A 17,971-nucleotide genomic window follows, 5' to 3' on the forward strand; every position below is an offset into this window, starting at 1 on the left:
CTTATTATTTAAAATCAAAGTGTTTTAGATTTCATTTTTTTAATACTTATCATTTTAGATGATCATATTAATTTTTCTTAATTCATTGTATTTCACTTATTGGTATGATAAGGTAAAAAAAATATTTTTAAAAAAATGGTAATGGTTTTAAGAAATTCTATATGATGGCTATCATGTAATGCTTATGATATTTCACATGGCAAACAAAAACATGCCCTACAACGTATACTATATGACCAACGTGGCTGTGGAATTTTTCATTTTGTTGTATATGATATTATATAAAGTAATATAAGTGAAACAATATCATTTTTAATATTTTCTTTTTAAAAAATAAAAAGCTCTTTTTTTGTAAGTTAATTTCAGAACCATACCTTTTTTTTTTCTCTTTTTTTTTTTAAAAAAAAAATTCTAACAAACTACATGGATGCTATAATGAGGATGAGAAAATACAAGCACCAATGGAGCATCAGCAGGCCCGAAAAGCAGCCCAAACAATGGGCCTACAGTCTTGGGTCCAGTTAGGCAGCTGGGCCAACACCCATAAATGTATTAACAGCAACTTTTAAGACTTGAGCAAGAAACATCCTATGCAAAAATAGCTTTTATTTCTCATGATTTAAATCTCAAGGCCTCTCACATAAAAGTCCAATTCAAATTTGTCAAAAATATGTTAAAAGAGAAGAATAAAAAGACAAAATCATTAAATTTATTATTTTCTATTGACGGAAGTTTTTGGGACTAGTGTGATTTAACATGGTTATCGTAATAAAGGTCTCAAGTTTAAACTTTGTTTCAATTATTTACCACATTTTGGCCCTATTTGTGACAGGTTAAGGCGTTGGAGATCAAGGCAGAGGGCGGGATGACGTTGTTGAAGAGAGAGAGAGAGAGAGAGAAAACGACAAGGGGAAAGACCAAAAGGGGGCGTTTGATGATGGAAAATCGTTTACAAAAATGATGGCGTAAACCATTTTATGTCTCATCAAACTTCTGATTCTTTTTGACCGCCCCAAACACCCTAAAGTAGTTTCTGGAAAGAGTTTTTATGCTGAAATAAATAAGAACTTCAATTATACGTTTCACGACTGAGTCTCACTTATTGAGAAAAAGTTTAAGCCAAACATGAAGAGAGCGTGATAATATTAACAAACCTTTTTTTTTTTAAAAAAAAAAAAAAAAAAAAAAAAAAAGGAGGTAGGACAATGAAATATTGGATCTTGTCATGTCCTTTTCCAAGTCAGATTTTATACTTAATTGTTTGGCATAAAGATTATAGAGTCAATTAACCCAAAGCTAGAGAAGAAGAAAAAAATCAATAAAAAAAATCCCTCCGTAGGGATGGGTTTGGACAATAGTGTAATTTCCAATTTATCAATAGTCAATGGTGGTCCAGAAATGTGTATATTTCCATGGGTGACCGTAGCAGCACTCTTCCCCTTTCGTTGTCTAATGTTTCAGGACACGTCACATCACGCTATCACCATGCATTAAAAGCGAGTAATTATGAATGAATGATTCAATTCAGACTTTCGGATAAATGATAAAATAAAACTCTGAGTGAGTCTCCGTACCCTCAGACAAGGTTTCTGACAACTTCACTTACCTCCCCTCAGCTTTTCGGAATATTACAAAGGACCACAAAATGTTCTGCTGTCATCTTCTTTGACCTCCTTATTATGCCCCCATCAAAATTATGTTATATAGTATGTTAAAGTCGATTGATATCGAGGTGATAATTAGGTTTAAAGTATTGTACTAATAAATAAATTATTAAATTTACTATTTTTATTTGCTTAAATTTTTACGATAAATAGTTATTTATTTAACATTGTATCAAAGCAGAAAATTTATTCTTGACTCCATTGTGTAAATGATTAAGAGTTTGTTTGAGATTGAGTTAGGAAGAGTAAAAAGTAATTTTAGTACATAAAAAGCTGTGTCAAACAAAAAGTTGGCATGTTTATGGCTTGTTTGGGTATGCATTTAAGAAGCCTTAAAGTGCGTTTAACACTCAAAATGTAAATTTGAAGAAAAAAGTATTCGTTTGGTAAAAAAAAAATTGAAAGTGCTTTTAAGGGTCCAAAAATGACCAAAACGTACTTTTGGCAAAAGCTTAAAAATAAAGTTTTTGTCAAAAAAAATTATTTTTGACTTAAAACCTCCATTTTTCAAACACAGCTCCAAACATGCTCTTAGAAAAAATTGTAAAAGTACTTCTTTGACATTTTTATCATAAAAATGGTCAAAACACACTTTTGAGAAAAACATAAAATTGAAGCATTTTTTTAAAAAAGTTTATTTTGACTTTAAAAGTTCTATTTTCCAACACAATCCCAAACATGATCTAAAATTCATTTTTTTTAGTCATTAGTGATTTAACATAAAGAGATGATCAGGCAACTATGATATATAGATTAGATACGTCAAAAAATAAAAGGTGTGCATGGTTGATGGGATTGGGAGGGACACATGTCCCAATCCCAACATTCTAAATATTTCAACTTGATCAACTAAATCCAAATCAAACCCCATCGAAACATTATTAGCCACTCATTCCAATAAAAACTTTCTTTCCCGTCGTCCTTTTAAGCTTCTTAAAGTAACAACTACTACAATTTGAGAGAGCTTAATGGGATTTACCTGCTCGGATATTGGAGTGTCCAAAATTGATTTAGACAGATAGGTCTCACACAAAATTTTTCATAGTTTCTACTCAAATTACTGGATATCCTAATCCGTGACAATTACTTTAGTTATCCTAAGGAAAAAGATGGGATTGGGAGCAGGAAAGAGAACATTAGAAATGGACCACCCTGGTCTTAGGAGTAGGTGGCTACAAAATGTTGTAGAAGCAACAAATAAAGAAGGAGTATGTATTGTTACCATCAATACGGTTGTAGTGTCATATCATTTCTTAAGAAATTCTTCACTCTTAAACCATATCTTAAAAAGGTAATAGGGTAGTCGGTAGCCTATGATAAAAGTCATGCCTAGTAGGCCTTGTTTTCCAGCCTGGGTTCTCTTTTTTTTGTAAACAGCCTGGGTTCTCTTATACATATATGGACAGGGCCCAACGAGTAATGGCAAATAATGTTACATATTTTGTGTCGGGTATTTTTCAACGTTTGGTTCGTACAAAAAATTAACAAATAATTTTTTATATTTTCGTTCAATCATAGTAACTTATTTTTATTTCTCTTTACTAGTTATCAAGAAAGTCTTATGGCCCAAGAAAATAGCAGAAGCCTTAGATTGAGTCTTACATTGGAAAAAATGTTCTTGTCGGATCCTAATCTCGTGAAATAGAGTTGCTCTATTGCACTGCAATAAGGCAATTCATGAGGGCGCATGTTCAAATTCCACTTGCTTGGATAAACACTTATCCGAAAAGGTAAATTCCGAACAAACTCTAACATGAAACTGCTCTTTGTTAGAAAGCCCGTCACACAATTCTTAACATTTTTGTTAGAAAGTGAGCTTGTTTGACAATACTTTTTTGAACGACATTTTTCCTTTTTCTTTGCGAAAAGTATTAACAAACAATTAAAATTATTTTCATCTTTATATATATATATATATATATATATCACAATGGAAAAGCAAGAAAACACTTGACTATTTGTAGCTACTATATATAAACGAAATTTCTTGCCATTTTACAACTTTCCTTTTGTTGGAATTACATAATTAACTCCAAACACCATCCGACACACACAGATAACTTTTTGGACATCATGAGAATGGACAACTTTTTCAATTTTTTAGTTTTTATTTTTTATTTTTCAAGATTATTAAAGAATCATGTGTTTGTGTTGGTGGAAGAAAATTAAAAAATTAAAATGATATATAATAGTAGCCCACCTTGAATGCCGGGCAGACAAAGACAGGACTGCCCTCAAAGGGGCAGGACTACAGGAGGTATGGTCGCCATCACTCTCTCTTCTCTCATCCCCATAAGATGTGAAAGGACAAAACTGCACCACCACCCTTGCACTGCTAATAATACGACAGTCCGGTCAGCGTGGCGTCAATCATAAAGCAATAGATTGCAAAATGATTTTTGGCCTCGGGTCTCCCGCCGCCCCTAGCTTTTCTTTTTTTTTTTCCGTCTTCCTTCCCTCCCCATTGGTCCTGACACTGACCGTATGTCTTTGACCGTATTCCTTACACCCCCCCTCCCTCCCCCCACACCCGATGAGATGTCACTTCAGTTGACACGTGCGAAGGATATGTGAAAGCATAATTTTAACGCTTATATGCTCTTTGTTCTCCTACGACGAAAATACTGTCTCGAAAAAGAATGGTAGACGTTGGCTCCCGCGAGAATCTCGGCTTATAATACGTCGTCTTGTAAGAATGGTATAAATAGTGGTGTCGATGAGTCTTTGTTTTGTTTTTGCTTTTGTTACTTTCTCCTCCTTTTCTCTTTGTTTTTGCCTTTCACATGTGGTGCAACTATATATATTTATATTTACTTATTTATTTATTGCTGGTGTTTACTTTTTTTTTTTTATCACTATATTTTAATTTCTATCCACAAGACATTTTTTTTTTAATCTACTTGAAATTGATACACCCTAACAATTAAATTCATTTATTTACTTCATATTTATATTATTTTGATTAATTATTTCTTGAAGAGAGTGAGAGGGGGTTACGTGACCTTTGCCAAATTTTTCTCTTCAGATCGTATCTTTGTATTTGAATTTAGTGCGATACTTAGGTCACATTTGGAAGATAGGAATGGATTTGCTATTCCGTTGTTTGGTATGCTTAATTATTATTTCTTATTCGCATTTTGAGGAATAGCTATTCCTCCCCATAAGGAGAGGAATGACTATTCCCATAGAAATCAAATAGACCTAATTTACTTTTTCTTTTATTTTTTTCTTAAAAGAAAGAAAGAAAGAAAGAATAATGTTACTATGGATCGCCACTCCAACAGGAAGCATTTGGAGTAGTACAACCACCACACATAGTGCATGAGGGTGGTCGCTCTGCCCTTGGAGCCCCTTGACGTCCATCTTGATAACCTTTGAGGGATGTGCGACCACCCCAAAGCTTCTTGTTGGGGTCTGCGTCCATTTCCAAGGGGGTGGTTGGCCACCCATTGATTAATCTCTATTTGTTTTCATATATATATATATATATATATATATATATTTTAGAAAAATATATTTAGTGAAAGCATTTTTTTAAGAAAATGATTTTAGCTAGAAACAATTTTTAGGGTTTGGTTTGTACGGAAAATTAGTGACAGCGAGAGACCTTCGGCTGCAACGGCTGATGGAGGTCGAAAACGGCCGACGACTTTTGTTGGCGGTGAAAATTAATTGAGAAAGAGAGTTTCCGCAAGAAAGAAAGTTCAAACACAAAAAATAGTTTACGGTTAAAAAAAAAAAAAAAAAGGAAACAATGTTATGAAAATTAAAGAAGGTTTTGCTCCTCAACCAAAAATGTTTTTTTTGTTTCATCACGATTTTCCATCGTACTAAACAATGGAAATATAAGGAAAACGTTTTCCAAATAACATTTTACATTGAAACAATCGGAGCCTTAGCTAGCTAACAATTATTCTTGTACTTTTTATTGAGCGCCACAAAATTTATAAATTCTAGTTTTTGTTTTTGTTTTTTTTTTTGTTTTTAATAAATAAAATTCTAAATTGAGTATAACAAATAAATTACCTACATGTTCCGGTGGTTTTCCCATGGCCCGTTATTGGCATTACTTTATAAATAATTTGTATAAGGCAATGCTATAAAGCTTCGCACTTGGTATTTGACCTAAAATCAAATTTTATTCATTGAATTTATATATAGTCTAGTACTGGTATTTCTCCTCACTTATAAAGAGTTCAGTATTCAACTTCATTATGATAGTCAACGAATCTTTGGAAAAATGTAACAGATGCACATAACATCATCTAAAAAAATAATAATTTTAAAATGACAAACAATATTTGAACTAGATTGAAATCCCTTACAATCCTTCACAAATGAACGGTTGAGAATGAGTCATGTCAACAATCACAAAAAAATATTTAAAAGAAAAGGCCAAAAATGAATGATTTTGGGGTGGACGGCCACCCAAGAGGGTGATTAATCACCCTCTATCATAATAAGCACAGGATGGCTAACCATTTTCAAAAGTACATTTTAGTGGTATTTTGGCTACTCCCAACATGTCTTAGGGGGTACTGCTCGACCAACCTAAAACATTTAAGGATTGACCGACCACCCATGAGGTCGTCAAGTCACTGCCAAAAGCATGTTTCGAGGATGATAATTCGGTCATCCCCAACATATGTCGGGGATGGGTGACAACCTGCTTAGGAGTACTGGCCAACCACCCCTTCACCTTGAATGGTGGTTGATTTTATGACATAGCTTATTTTGAGCGGTTGGATGAGAATTGCAGGCTTGCAACTCCTAAGAATTAATGCAACAAATCTCTATTCGTTTGAGTTGGGTTTACATTTCTTTACTCTAGTCTATTGCTAGGGATAGTACTTTAATTGCCTTCCTTGAATATGTTAACATTGACCTAAAAATAGTTAAAATCATCCTAGCTAGTAGGCATTTAAAAGTCGAGATAAACAGCGAACACCAATGTGATGTTTGATGAGGACTCTAAAAGAAATACAATGCATGCATATGAGGACGAATTTTTATCATATCTTTGAGTGTTACTTTTGTATCAAAGCCTTCTTGAACGATTTTACATAATATAAATATAAATAATGCAATTTAGGATTGTTAATTTTTGACACGATCCGCGAACCTTACATGAACTCAAGACGAAATTAAAAAGTTAGGGTTAATGAATGTAACCTGTTTAATTAAATGAGTCAAGTTCGGGTTAACATATATATATATATAGTTTTATACACGTGTCTCGACATGACCCGAACTCGACCGGCATATGACATAATGATTGACAATTTTTGTTATGACCCACGAATCCGACACGAATCTAATACAAAATTTTGGGGTTATAGTTGAGAGGATTGACTCATTTAATTATACGGGTTGGGTTATGATTGACCTATATAGTCTTATACTCATGACTTGACATAATCTGAATCTGACACAGTAGACACGTAGGGGCGGAACTACACAACCCCCCCGAAGGGGCCATGTTTTGCCCAAAAATTTTAAAAAATTAGAATTTTACCCTCCAAATCTTTAAATTCTACCCCCCGCCCCCAAACTTCAAATGCTAGTTTCGCCCCTGGGCACACGAACGCAAATTGTCACCCCTAATGCTACTTTTCACACTCATTTTAAACTACTCGATATGACATATTTTAAGTGATTTTCCTTTTATTTTTTGTTTTAAATAACTAATATGAGAAACCACTTAAAACACACTATTTCAGTCTATATGAAATGAGTGGCAAAATCTTTGAGTTTTTTTATTTTTTATTTTTTTTATTTCAAACAAAAACTTTATGAGTTAATACGTAAGAAGATGCTGAGAAGATAAGATGGGGTAGGTGCTGTTATTAATTTGTAGTGGGTATTTGGACACAAAATAGCTCTCTAGGGCTGTAGCTAAGATGAAGATCTACACTTTGTTATACCAAGAAGAGGAGACCTATGGAACAAGCCAGCTAAGCCTTGGAAGATAAATAACATAAATCTGTGTGGCTCGTGATCAAGTGGGATATGTCTATAAAGGTGTTACTTTTACTCTTTGTCCCAACATTTTTCTTGACAATTCATTGGAGGACTCATTGAGGACAACTTTGTGTTGTCCATCACATTTTCACATGCCCAAAATTTTTTTCCTATTGAAATAGAAGGGTTTGGATTGTTTTATGCAGTAAAAATTTTCTTCTTAAGTCCACGTATTTAATATATATTTTTCTTAATCTTTTTAATTTGATGATTTAAAGTCAACCTCAGTGCTATGCTCGAGGTTAATTTATATATAACAATATCATAAACAATTAATGTATACCTACTCTTCTGAGGCATATAATTAACAAACATATTATCTAATTTCCAATAGTTCCTAAGCACGATTTAATAAGGGGAAAAACATGTATCACATTGTTGAGTAATTTTAGGTGGCCTATTTGTGTTCTATTATGAATGATGTGGTTATTAAAATTACTATTAGGCTTGTGATTTATCATTATTGAATTTTGATCAAATGATGATTTTAATAGCCATATCATTCTTAGTATGACACAAGTAGGCTACCTAGAATTACTCCACATTGTTTGATAACGCTTTGTGCTTTTTATTTGAAAAAGTACTTTGACGTGACATAAATGTGAAATTAATTTTGAGTGATTTGTGAATATTTTTTATTACTTCATTGGTGTTCTAGCTTGTTTGCTAAAAGTGTGGTTGTATTATTTGTTGTGATTAATGAAAACAATTCATTCATAAAATAAAATTAAAAAAAAGAAAGAGTGCTTTGTGAGTATTTTATGATTGGAGTTATTTGTTAATGATTTTTTTTTTTGGGGGGTTAAAAAATAAAAAGTTCCCCTAAAAAGTGTTCTCAAACGAGGTCACTGTCCATTCTTGATCAAATGGATACTCCTCCAAGACCTTTTTTCTTGATCCACTGTCCATTGACTTTCATGAAATTTAATTAAGATGTAACAAAGTTTTTCTGGATTCGAAAAAATTTCTCTAATTCAATTTATTATATTGATATTTGTTTTTAAAATACCTAAATCTCTCCCCTCTTGTGTGGACATGTCAAAAAAAAAAAAAAAAAAACACGTAAATCTCATACATATTTTAAAATACTAAGAATCAAATGCTCTAAAGATAAATATGTTAATCCCATTAAAAATACATTCTAAGAACATATATTGTGGCATTGTATCCCACCTTGTACAGGTGGTATTATCAGAAAGGAGGAAGTTTCCCCTATTCTGTGATTTTGCTCTTTTTTCGAGCTGATTAATAATATCCCAAATCTTATTTCAAAAAAACATATATTGTTAGTTTAATAAACTAAAGCTCTTTATGTTTTGACGTAAACAAAAAAACATTTTGTGAAAATCAGCCGGTCACTTCTAGCGGAGATCCAACTTATTAGAATATACGTCCACCATTCGGAATACTCTCAAGGGTTACATTGTGTTCATTAACTTGATTTGTTTACAATATAAAGATCCATATTTATAAGGTAGTGTCTAAATACAAGTATAGTAATTAAATCTCCTTAATTTGATTTCAATCCTAATATTTGATTATGATCAACCCATGAATAAAAAATATTTAATATCAATCTTAATATACGAAAAACAAAAAATATTATATATTTTTCATATATTCTAAAAAAATAAAATAAAATTTGTCTCCATCCGAACTTTGAACCACGAAGAAAACTTTTTCCAATGCATATTAATGATATTATTGGTCCTCTAGGCTCAGAAGCAGGGCTCACAGAACCATGAGGAGCAAAAGCAAAGATATATATATACTTAATTGTCTGCAAAGAATTCAATAATCTACAAAAATTTATTGCACAAACGTTCCGTGCATCCCTCTGTCACGTAATGGCTTTTTCATGCAAACATCTCGAGCTACTCAAGGCCCTGCAAATTCATGAAACGACTTTGGTTGAAAACAAGGGCGTCAAAGATAGCGTCACCCTCACAGGTCGTTTTCTCAGCAACAGTAACCCCTTGAAAGAGGCAGATCTGACGGCTGGCAGGACAGAGGGCGTGAAAATCAATGCAGTAAGATGAAGACACGTGTAAAGTAGTTTGAACGAGAATGAATGATAGTGTAATGATGAATAAATAATTTGACATTCTTATGTTTGTGTGTGAGACAGTGCAGCTGCACAACCACAGTACGGCCTCTCTTTCCTATATGGGGTTGAGTAGCTCAAGGCTTTTAGGCTCAGTCCTTGTCTATTCACTTCTGAATTTCTCAAGTTGTTCCCATCTCTTTAATTTTTTTTTTTTTTTTCTTTTTCAAATTTCAAATCTTTTTAACATTTCAAGATAAGTGACAAAAATAAATAAATAAATACTTTTGGGTTGAATCATTATGACATATGCCACTAATTATGGGTCAAGGATTTGAAGCATGGATTGCCATCCTACTTTGAATGTGGGGGCTTAGAATTAAATGAGGCAAATTTCAAAAGTGAAAAGTAGCTAAAAACAGGAAAGAAAAAGTCAAAAGAATATGACCAATACATTAATATTTCTACCTTTTTTTTTTTTTTTTTTTGAATTTAGAACTTAAAAAAAAAAACAAAATTTTATATGAGAGCTAGTGGGGTCGTTTGGCAATGAACGTTTACTGTTTAATAGACAGAAACTGTAGCAAAAATTGATTGATGTGAGAAAAAAAAAAAAAAAAAAAGTTAAGTGTTTGGTATGGAAAAGTGATTTTTTTTTTTTTTTTTAAAAAAAAAAAATTTGTAGTGCTTTTTTATTTGAATAATAGTAAAAATTGATTGATGTGATGTAAAAAGTAAGAAGGTTGAAAATTAATTTTTTTGGATGAATAGTAAGAAGCTCTTGCCAAATGGTGCTAATAATACTATGTTTCAAGGGGCATTACAATTCAATATGTTAATCAACGAAAAATGGCAAAAATTTGAGTAAAAAATGATTAGGATCCACGGTAATTTCATAAAAATTGGCAAATTCCAATTTTAACAATCTAGGTCATTCGTTACAAGAATGGTCTAGAACATGCCACATGTACATGGTATATATTGTGGATCCTAAATGTAACCCGGGCCCCATTGTTTTGAACAAAACCCATTTTCTTGCTCAATTTCTTTTACATCTCTTGTTATTCTGCTCGCTCTCTCTCTCCCCCAAATTTTTAACACCTTTCCTTTTTATCTAAATTTTTTGTTGACTATTTTTCTTGTTGTAGAACAATCGATCGATATGGTGTCTCGATAATTTATATATTCCAAAGCATCAATTTTGGAAAAGAAATATGAGTTCTTCATCAGCAAATTTGGCAATATAGTTCCTCAAGTTTTCATTTATTGATTAAATGATTAAATTTATATTTCTTTAAGTTTAAACTTTTAGGATAAATGGTGATTTAACATGGTATTAAAATCAGAAGTCTCGAGTTCAAACCTTAACTCTGTCAATTCATTCATATTTAAATTAAATATTTCACGTATTGGGCCCCGTCTATTAAAAGAGAGTTTGATCTCACACAAGAGATGGAATGTTAAAGTATTGATTAAATGGTTAAATTTACTTATTTCTAAATGCTTAAGCTTTTGGGAAAAAAAAAATGTTAAAGTATTGATTAAATCATTAAATTTATCTATTCCTATAAGTTTAACATTTTAGGAAAAGTTGTGATTTAACATAGTATGAAAGCCAGGTCTTGAGAATTGGTTGTTCTGGAACAAGGAGTCTTAGAAATTATAAATTGAAAGAGAGTCTTGAGGAGGAGTCTTAGAAATTAGGGTTGTAAATGAGGGTGGATATTAATTGTCCGCATCCACTATCCTCTATAGGCGAATGTGGTTAGAAAAAACTATTATCTGCATATGTGAAAGTAGATAGTGGTTTTAGAGTATGCGGATGTGGTTAGTAACCGCATTTGCATACCCTTTATATATATATAAGAGAATTAGTGATCAGTATTACCCAAAACCCTATATCTATTTTTAAATAAAAGTTGTTTTCATCTTAGGAACTAGCTTTTAAATAAAACAAGAGGCACAAGATTTAAATAGTGGCTCACATCACGTCCCGAATAAAGTTTTGTTCAATCACTTTTATGGGTTGTGGACTTATCATTCCACCTGTAAAATAGTTGAATTATACAAATATAATTGACGTGGAAGAGGAGGAGTGCTACCAACATTTATATTATTATCCCTAAGGTCTATAAGAGATCTTAGCTCTTGCTATAGGTTGACTGGTTGAGTGTTTGTGGAAGCCAGCCATAACTATAGTTGCCCCCTATGGCACTTTTATAAATATTGCAGACAACATTTTGTTTTATAAATATGTAGTGACTATTTTATACATTTTACGTATATTCAGTTTAGAACTCTGGTGTTCAATTTACAATTTTGTAAAAGGTGAGTTTGTGTTTGGAATAATATTATCTTAAACTATGCAAATGCATGTTGCTTGAAGTTTTGAAGTGTCTACATACTTATGTTGAAAAATGTGTTATACTATAAGGTTTTATTAAGAACAATCGAACTATTCATATCATTCGAATATAGTTCTACTTGAGATGGTATTGTACATTTGAAAATGTTTCATACTTGGAAGCTTTGGTTCGTGATAATGATATAAGCTGTTAGTGAGGTTACTTAATTAGTCTTTTAGCTTTCTGCTATACTGTTTACTTTAATGTTTGATTAGTTATTTTTAGCCAAGCGCTATAGTTTATGTATTCTTTTTAATTTTTTTTTCTCTCTTGGAGGTTTAAGAAAATAATAATAAAATATTCAAAAAATAATATTTTAAAAAAATAGAGAATGAAATAGAAAATCTGTTGGACTTTTTATTGAAAATGTAGTAAGTAAGATTAAAAAAAAACATAAAAAAATAGGGGGTTTTTTATTAGCTAAAATGCATTACATTACAACTTATTTACAAGAGATATTATCTAATTGATTTTAAAAGATTGAATTGCATCGTTTTCATTCTAAATTGACACTTGCTTTTTGGGTTTCTTTAGTTACTTTTTATGGTAATAACTTTAGTTCATCTGTATGCATGGTCGGTTTGATTGAATATCTCAAGTCCTATTCATTAACACTTATTAATAATTAATTTTTCTAAACCGTTTAGCATTTTGGAAAGAACTCATTTGTTAATTAATTTGAATAATTCGTCTGATATATATCACACTTGCTCTCTGCTTTTTGGTTTCAAATGCAAAGCAGTACTGTTAAACCCACTGGTTCAAGACCTCGATCAGCAAAGCTAACAAAGGTGAAGATAAAAAGGGAAAATTATTCCTTTTATTCCCTTCAATCTTTAACAGCTTACCTTGTTCTTTTTATCTGCCATGCACTTTCCAGCCCCAACATGTGCAAGGCAAAAATTCCTCCATTTTTTTACTGAGTTTATTAACACATCCTTTTTCCTTTACCCTTTTGTCTCCTAAGGAGATATATACCATGGAGAATCAGTCAGTCTCTTGAAAAAGGGTGACCATTTATTTCCTAATTCTAAATAAAATTTTTATCCTGTTTTATTCTGATCAAAGTGTTGACATAGAATGCCAAAACTAGGGCTTATATATATGAAGTCATGATTTTGTCTACAGTTCTTGTGTAATTCTGATTTCATTTTGTTTTTCCTTCTCTTTTTTGGAGAAAAAAACTGATAGGCCACTGCCAACATTAGATCATCATCATCATCATCATCATTGTTGACTTTTATTGTTGTTATTCATATTATTATAATTGTTTTTATGATCAATATTATTATTTTAATGTGTAATCCCTAAGCTGGTTCTTCACAAGATCTGGATGCAATGGGTAAATAGACACATTACAAGTACCATGGTAATAATAATAATAACAATAATAATAATATTTTGCTCTCTTAGAAAGGTACGTCTGACTAGAGAACAAAATTAAGGTATAGGAATCTCACTGTACAATGACTTGTTGTTCTTGGCTCCCCATTTTGTTCTTACTTTTTCCTTATCAAGCTCCCTCCATTCATTCTGTTCAAACTTTTAGAGATAATCTGTGGGGTTCTTCACATGCTTGATTTCAGTGTTGTCAGCAATAAACAAAATACCTAATAATTAATAATAGTCAGTAAAATTCTTGGAGACTAGCTAGCATAATATATATTGTGCAGCTCCAGTCTACATAGCCTTGCATTTTAGCCAAACCCTAAGACTCAATTTGTTGCCTTGAAAGTCCTTTCTGTTGAAAATAGGCATCATTGCTTAGTCACTGCTAAAAGGCTACTCCTTTCCTAAACTTCCTATACATTCTTCTTCTTTCTTTCTTTCTTTTTTTCTTCTGAAATCTAAGAACCAATAATTACAAATACAAACAAAAAACACTAAATTTTTAAGAAATACTTTCTGGTTGTCATATGAAGAAAGACACTATAACATGCCTAGCTTCAGCAATTAATTCTCTTGAATGAAGGAAAATGGAATAAATAAAGCATATTAATTAAGTACAGAAAACATATAAGATCTTTGAATAGAGCATCTGCTAAACTTAATATGGATTGCTGCTTCGTTAGCTCTTTCAGAGAAGCTTCCTTTGGTGGTATAATGGCAAATAAATTATAATTTCGACAAACCTTTTTGGAAAGCTAACTATGCCACGGGTCACTATCAATACTAAATATAAAGTGCTATGACAAAAGTGATTCTTATTAGAATAATGTTCCTGTGCTTAAGAATTTTGGCATTACCTGATTAGACAATCAACTTGAAATTTGAATCATGATGATGCTTGAGTGAAGTTTATTATTATTATTATTATTATTATTATTATTGAATGATTTGGGAGGAAGATGATGGTACTTTAGAAAAAGAAAAAGAAAATTGGTAGCAAATCACTTGATCAGGAAGGTACTGAAATTACTAATTATTGGGAATAGAAAAATGCATTGAAGTCTTCTTTTCTTTTGCCATTCTTTCTTATGTCTTTATTTCCCAGTCTTTTCATACTTCATATTCTCAAGCTTTTCTTTTCCTTTGCTGACAAAGTGTAAAGCATGTGACAAAGCCTAGGAATGAATAGAGAGCGCCAACTCCCTCGGTAAAAATACTAATATATTTCATAAAATGTAAAGTGCTCCCATTACAATTACCAAGGATCACTTTCATACTTTAAGATAGTTAAAGGTCTCTCTATCTCTCTCTCTCTCTCTCTCTCCCTCTCTCTCTCTCTCTTCTCTCTTTCTTCTCTCTCTCTCTCTCTGATGGCAAAACATACAAAATCAATTAGATTTCATATTTACGTAGGAATATAATATGTTGATTTAGATCTCAGAGCCTGATAGGAAGGACATGCTTTTCCTCTACCCCCTTCTCCTTTTGTTGCTTTCTGTCTTTCTTGTCTCCTTGTCTTTCTTTAGCTCTCCCTTTACTTTTCTTTTTCTTTTTCTTTTCTTTTTCATTTCTTTTCCTCTGATTTTCCCATCGGGTACCTGATTCCCATCTCTCCAGCTCCCCCCTCCCCTTATAATGATTTCAAAATGAGGAATACTCTGAAGAGATTTTCAAAGTGGCCTGCCCAAGGTGAACTCCAAATTAGGCTTCTTGGGGCTTGTCCCTGAATGATTTGTTAATGAGCTTATTTCTGATATTCTCTCATAGCTTAAGCACTTTGGATCCATGTCCTTCTGAATCACCCCCACCAAAAAAGAAAACATAAGAATAAGAATAAGAAAATGACAAAAGGAAAAAAGAGATGAAATAAATACAAAGAGAAAAGTGTGGGAACTGAAGGGAACCAAAGGACATTTGACTTAAAGAATAACAGAATATTTAACAAGAAGAAACATGGTTGAGTACATTAGAAAGCCTGTTACAGTAAGCATGTGCAATGTGAACACCCAAAATATTACATCAACATACAATAAATTGGCCAATAACATGATAAATTTCATTGATTGTACATGAAATATATATAAGGATCAATAATGATGGGTTTTTTTTCTTTTCTTTTGCAGGATGACTGGACGAGGGGTGGTTGTTGTATTTAATAATTCAAATAAAAATCCCTTTTGGTAGACTATAAATGACAAACTTGCCCCTTGAATATGTGAAGGACTTGACAAAGCAGCTTTTGAATGGCTTTTCCCCCTTTCTTCACTCTTTCTAATATGCATCACTTGATGAAGAAAGATGAAAACATTCTTTCCTCTTTACCTTTAGTTTATTCTATCAATATTCCCATATATAGCTGGGGATGTGCATATATATATACTTGGTAAATTTTCAAAAAAAAAAAAGGTTATTTTGGGAACAAAAAGTTTGAAAATGGTACCTCAAGAGACGGCAGGTTTCTACAGGAATCCTTTTGTTTGCCATGCAACCAAGCTTCCCTGCTACAAACCAACACACATATATATATATTGAGAGAATATTTCCTATCAGTGGAAGCCATGCAGAATAAAAAGCAAACTGAGAAAAGAAAGCTATCTTTTACTGTCATGTTTATAGTCTCTCACTCTACATTTTGTGCCGATTGAAATAAAGGTGAACCCACAACCCATGTGATTGCCCATTACCCTTAACATCAGACTATACAAGGAAGTTTCAAAGGGTATAAAGCTTTAGCACCAAATTTCCACTAATGGGTCCATCAAAGGGCTTAGCTTTGACAATAAGTTTTCCAGTTGTAGGCCCCATTTAATAGGCCTAAATCTGAGCCCCACAAAATCCAAAGGAAAGAGATATCTGCATTTTTTATGTGGATTTTGTCAAGCGGGATTTCCTAGTCTCCAAATGGTAGAACAGTGGGTGGCCTTCTTTTTTTACTCCCTTTTAACCCACTAGAAGGGGTTATAATTAGCCCATCATGGAGTTTCAGTTTCCATGGTTGTGGACAGACAGAACAAAGTTTATATAGTGAAATCATTTACTTCTTTTTGTGATTTCTTGCATGTAACTGTGTTTTTTTATGTACATGTGACAGAGAGAGAAAGAGGTGGTCATACACAAAAGATTCCAATATATATGATTTCCTGAAAATATTCATTTTTTTAATAATGTTTTGAGAGCCACTATGTTAATGTACACTTCATCAAACGCTCAACCACGGTTCCCAAGTAACTAGAAGCTAAACCACAGATATACAACTGTCTTACAATTATGATTACATGTACAATCAGTCTTTGAATCAACAAGGACTTGCAAAAAAGAAAAATCAATAACTAATTTTCATTACTACGTTATCCCAGTTATACGATAGTCATATACCAGTTTATATGTTACACAAGGAAATTTAATGTGTTGCTAATGATTTCAAACACAAAGAATTTGCTTTTTTCTTCTTTTTTTTTTTTTTTTTTTTCTTTCTTAAAAAAAAGGTTATATTTCTTGTTTTGAGTGTGCTTAGTGTTCAAACTTCAAAAGTTACAAGTATAAATAAAGGAAAATACTAGGTGTTCTTCTAGTGTTATCCTTGTGTCCTCCCAACTGTGATGTAGCTTTTAAAATCACCGTTCAATTTGAGATTATCATTATTGACTTTTAATCTATTGGTGATTTTAAAAATTACATTACAGTAGGGAGAACACCAGAAGAATACTAGAAGAACATTTAGCATTTCCTATAAATAAATGCAATATCAAATGCCCTCCAATGGGTTGCCGAGAAAGAAGTACTTTAAATAAACTAGCTTAATTTCCCCTACTATTACTATATATGGTAAGTGGCAAGGTGCCACGGCGATCGATACCAAATTTTCTATGCTTTTAATTTTGCTAGAAGTGAGATTATTGCATCCAAGAGATGATTCATCCAAAAAATAAATAAAAATATTTTCTAAATATATAACGTGGGAGGAGGAGATTATATATATATATACCTGGAAGAATTGCTCCAGAGACCACGATAATCCTTATCTTGAGCACTTGGTTTTCCCTGCTGAATGGATATCTCAGACCTTCTTGGGTTCGGAATATTCTCAAACATAACATCTTCAGACGTATCTCCAGATGACCCATTTTCAAACAAATCTGATTGTCCTTTTGTAAACAACAAAAACCAAAATTTGAGGAACAAAAAAAAAATAAAAAATTAAGGAATACACACACACACACACACACACACACACACACATATATATATATATATATATAGACTAAGATGTTTTATATATCATTATATCTTAGGTAAAAAGAAGATTAGGTATAAACCTGAAGAAGCTGCTGCTCTATCAGTGGTCTTCACGGTTCTATACATCTGCAGTGAAATTCATAGAAATATTTAATCAAATAGAATAAGCAATAATTGTGCATGAGAAAAAGAAATATGGCATATAGTACTTT

General features: G+C 32.2%; 1 protein-coding gene across 2 annotated transcripts in view; it reads right to left on the reverse strand.

Moving 5' to 3' along the window:
• Positions 1-14,701: 14,701 nt before the first annotated feature.
• KAN2 (Homeodomain-like superfamily protein) overlaps positions 14,702-17,971 on the reverse strand; it is a 5,313-nt gene continuing 2,043 nt past the window's right edge. Inside the window, exons 3-6 of one of the 2 annotated variants that reach the window (XM_059588077.2) lie at positions 17,840-17,885; positions 17,509-17,668; positions 15,964-16,021; positions 14,702-15,316 (exon numbers count right to left, since the gene is read on the reverse strand). In XM_059588077.2, coding sequence (XP_059444060.1) covers positions 15,194-15,316; positions 15,964-16,021; positions 17,509-17,668; positions 17,840-17,885 — 387 coding nt within the window. In that variant the 3' untranslated portion in view covers positions 14,702-15,193. Of the gene's footprint in view, positions 15,317-15,963; positions 16,025-17,508; positions 17,669-17,839; positions 17,886-17,971 lie in introns of both variants that reach the window. The other variant, XM_059588076.2, reaches the window with a different exon arrangement.

Source organism: Corylus avellana, chromosome 3 (genome assembly GCF_965113065.1).
Source record: "Corylus avellana chromosome 3, dhCorAvel1.hap1.2, whole genome shotgun sequence".
Taxonomy (NCBI): domain Eukaryota; kingdom Viridiplantae; phylum Streptophyta; class Magnoliopsida; order Fagales; family Betulaceae; genus Corylus; species Corylus avellana.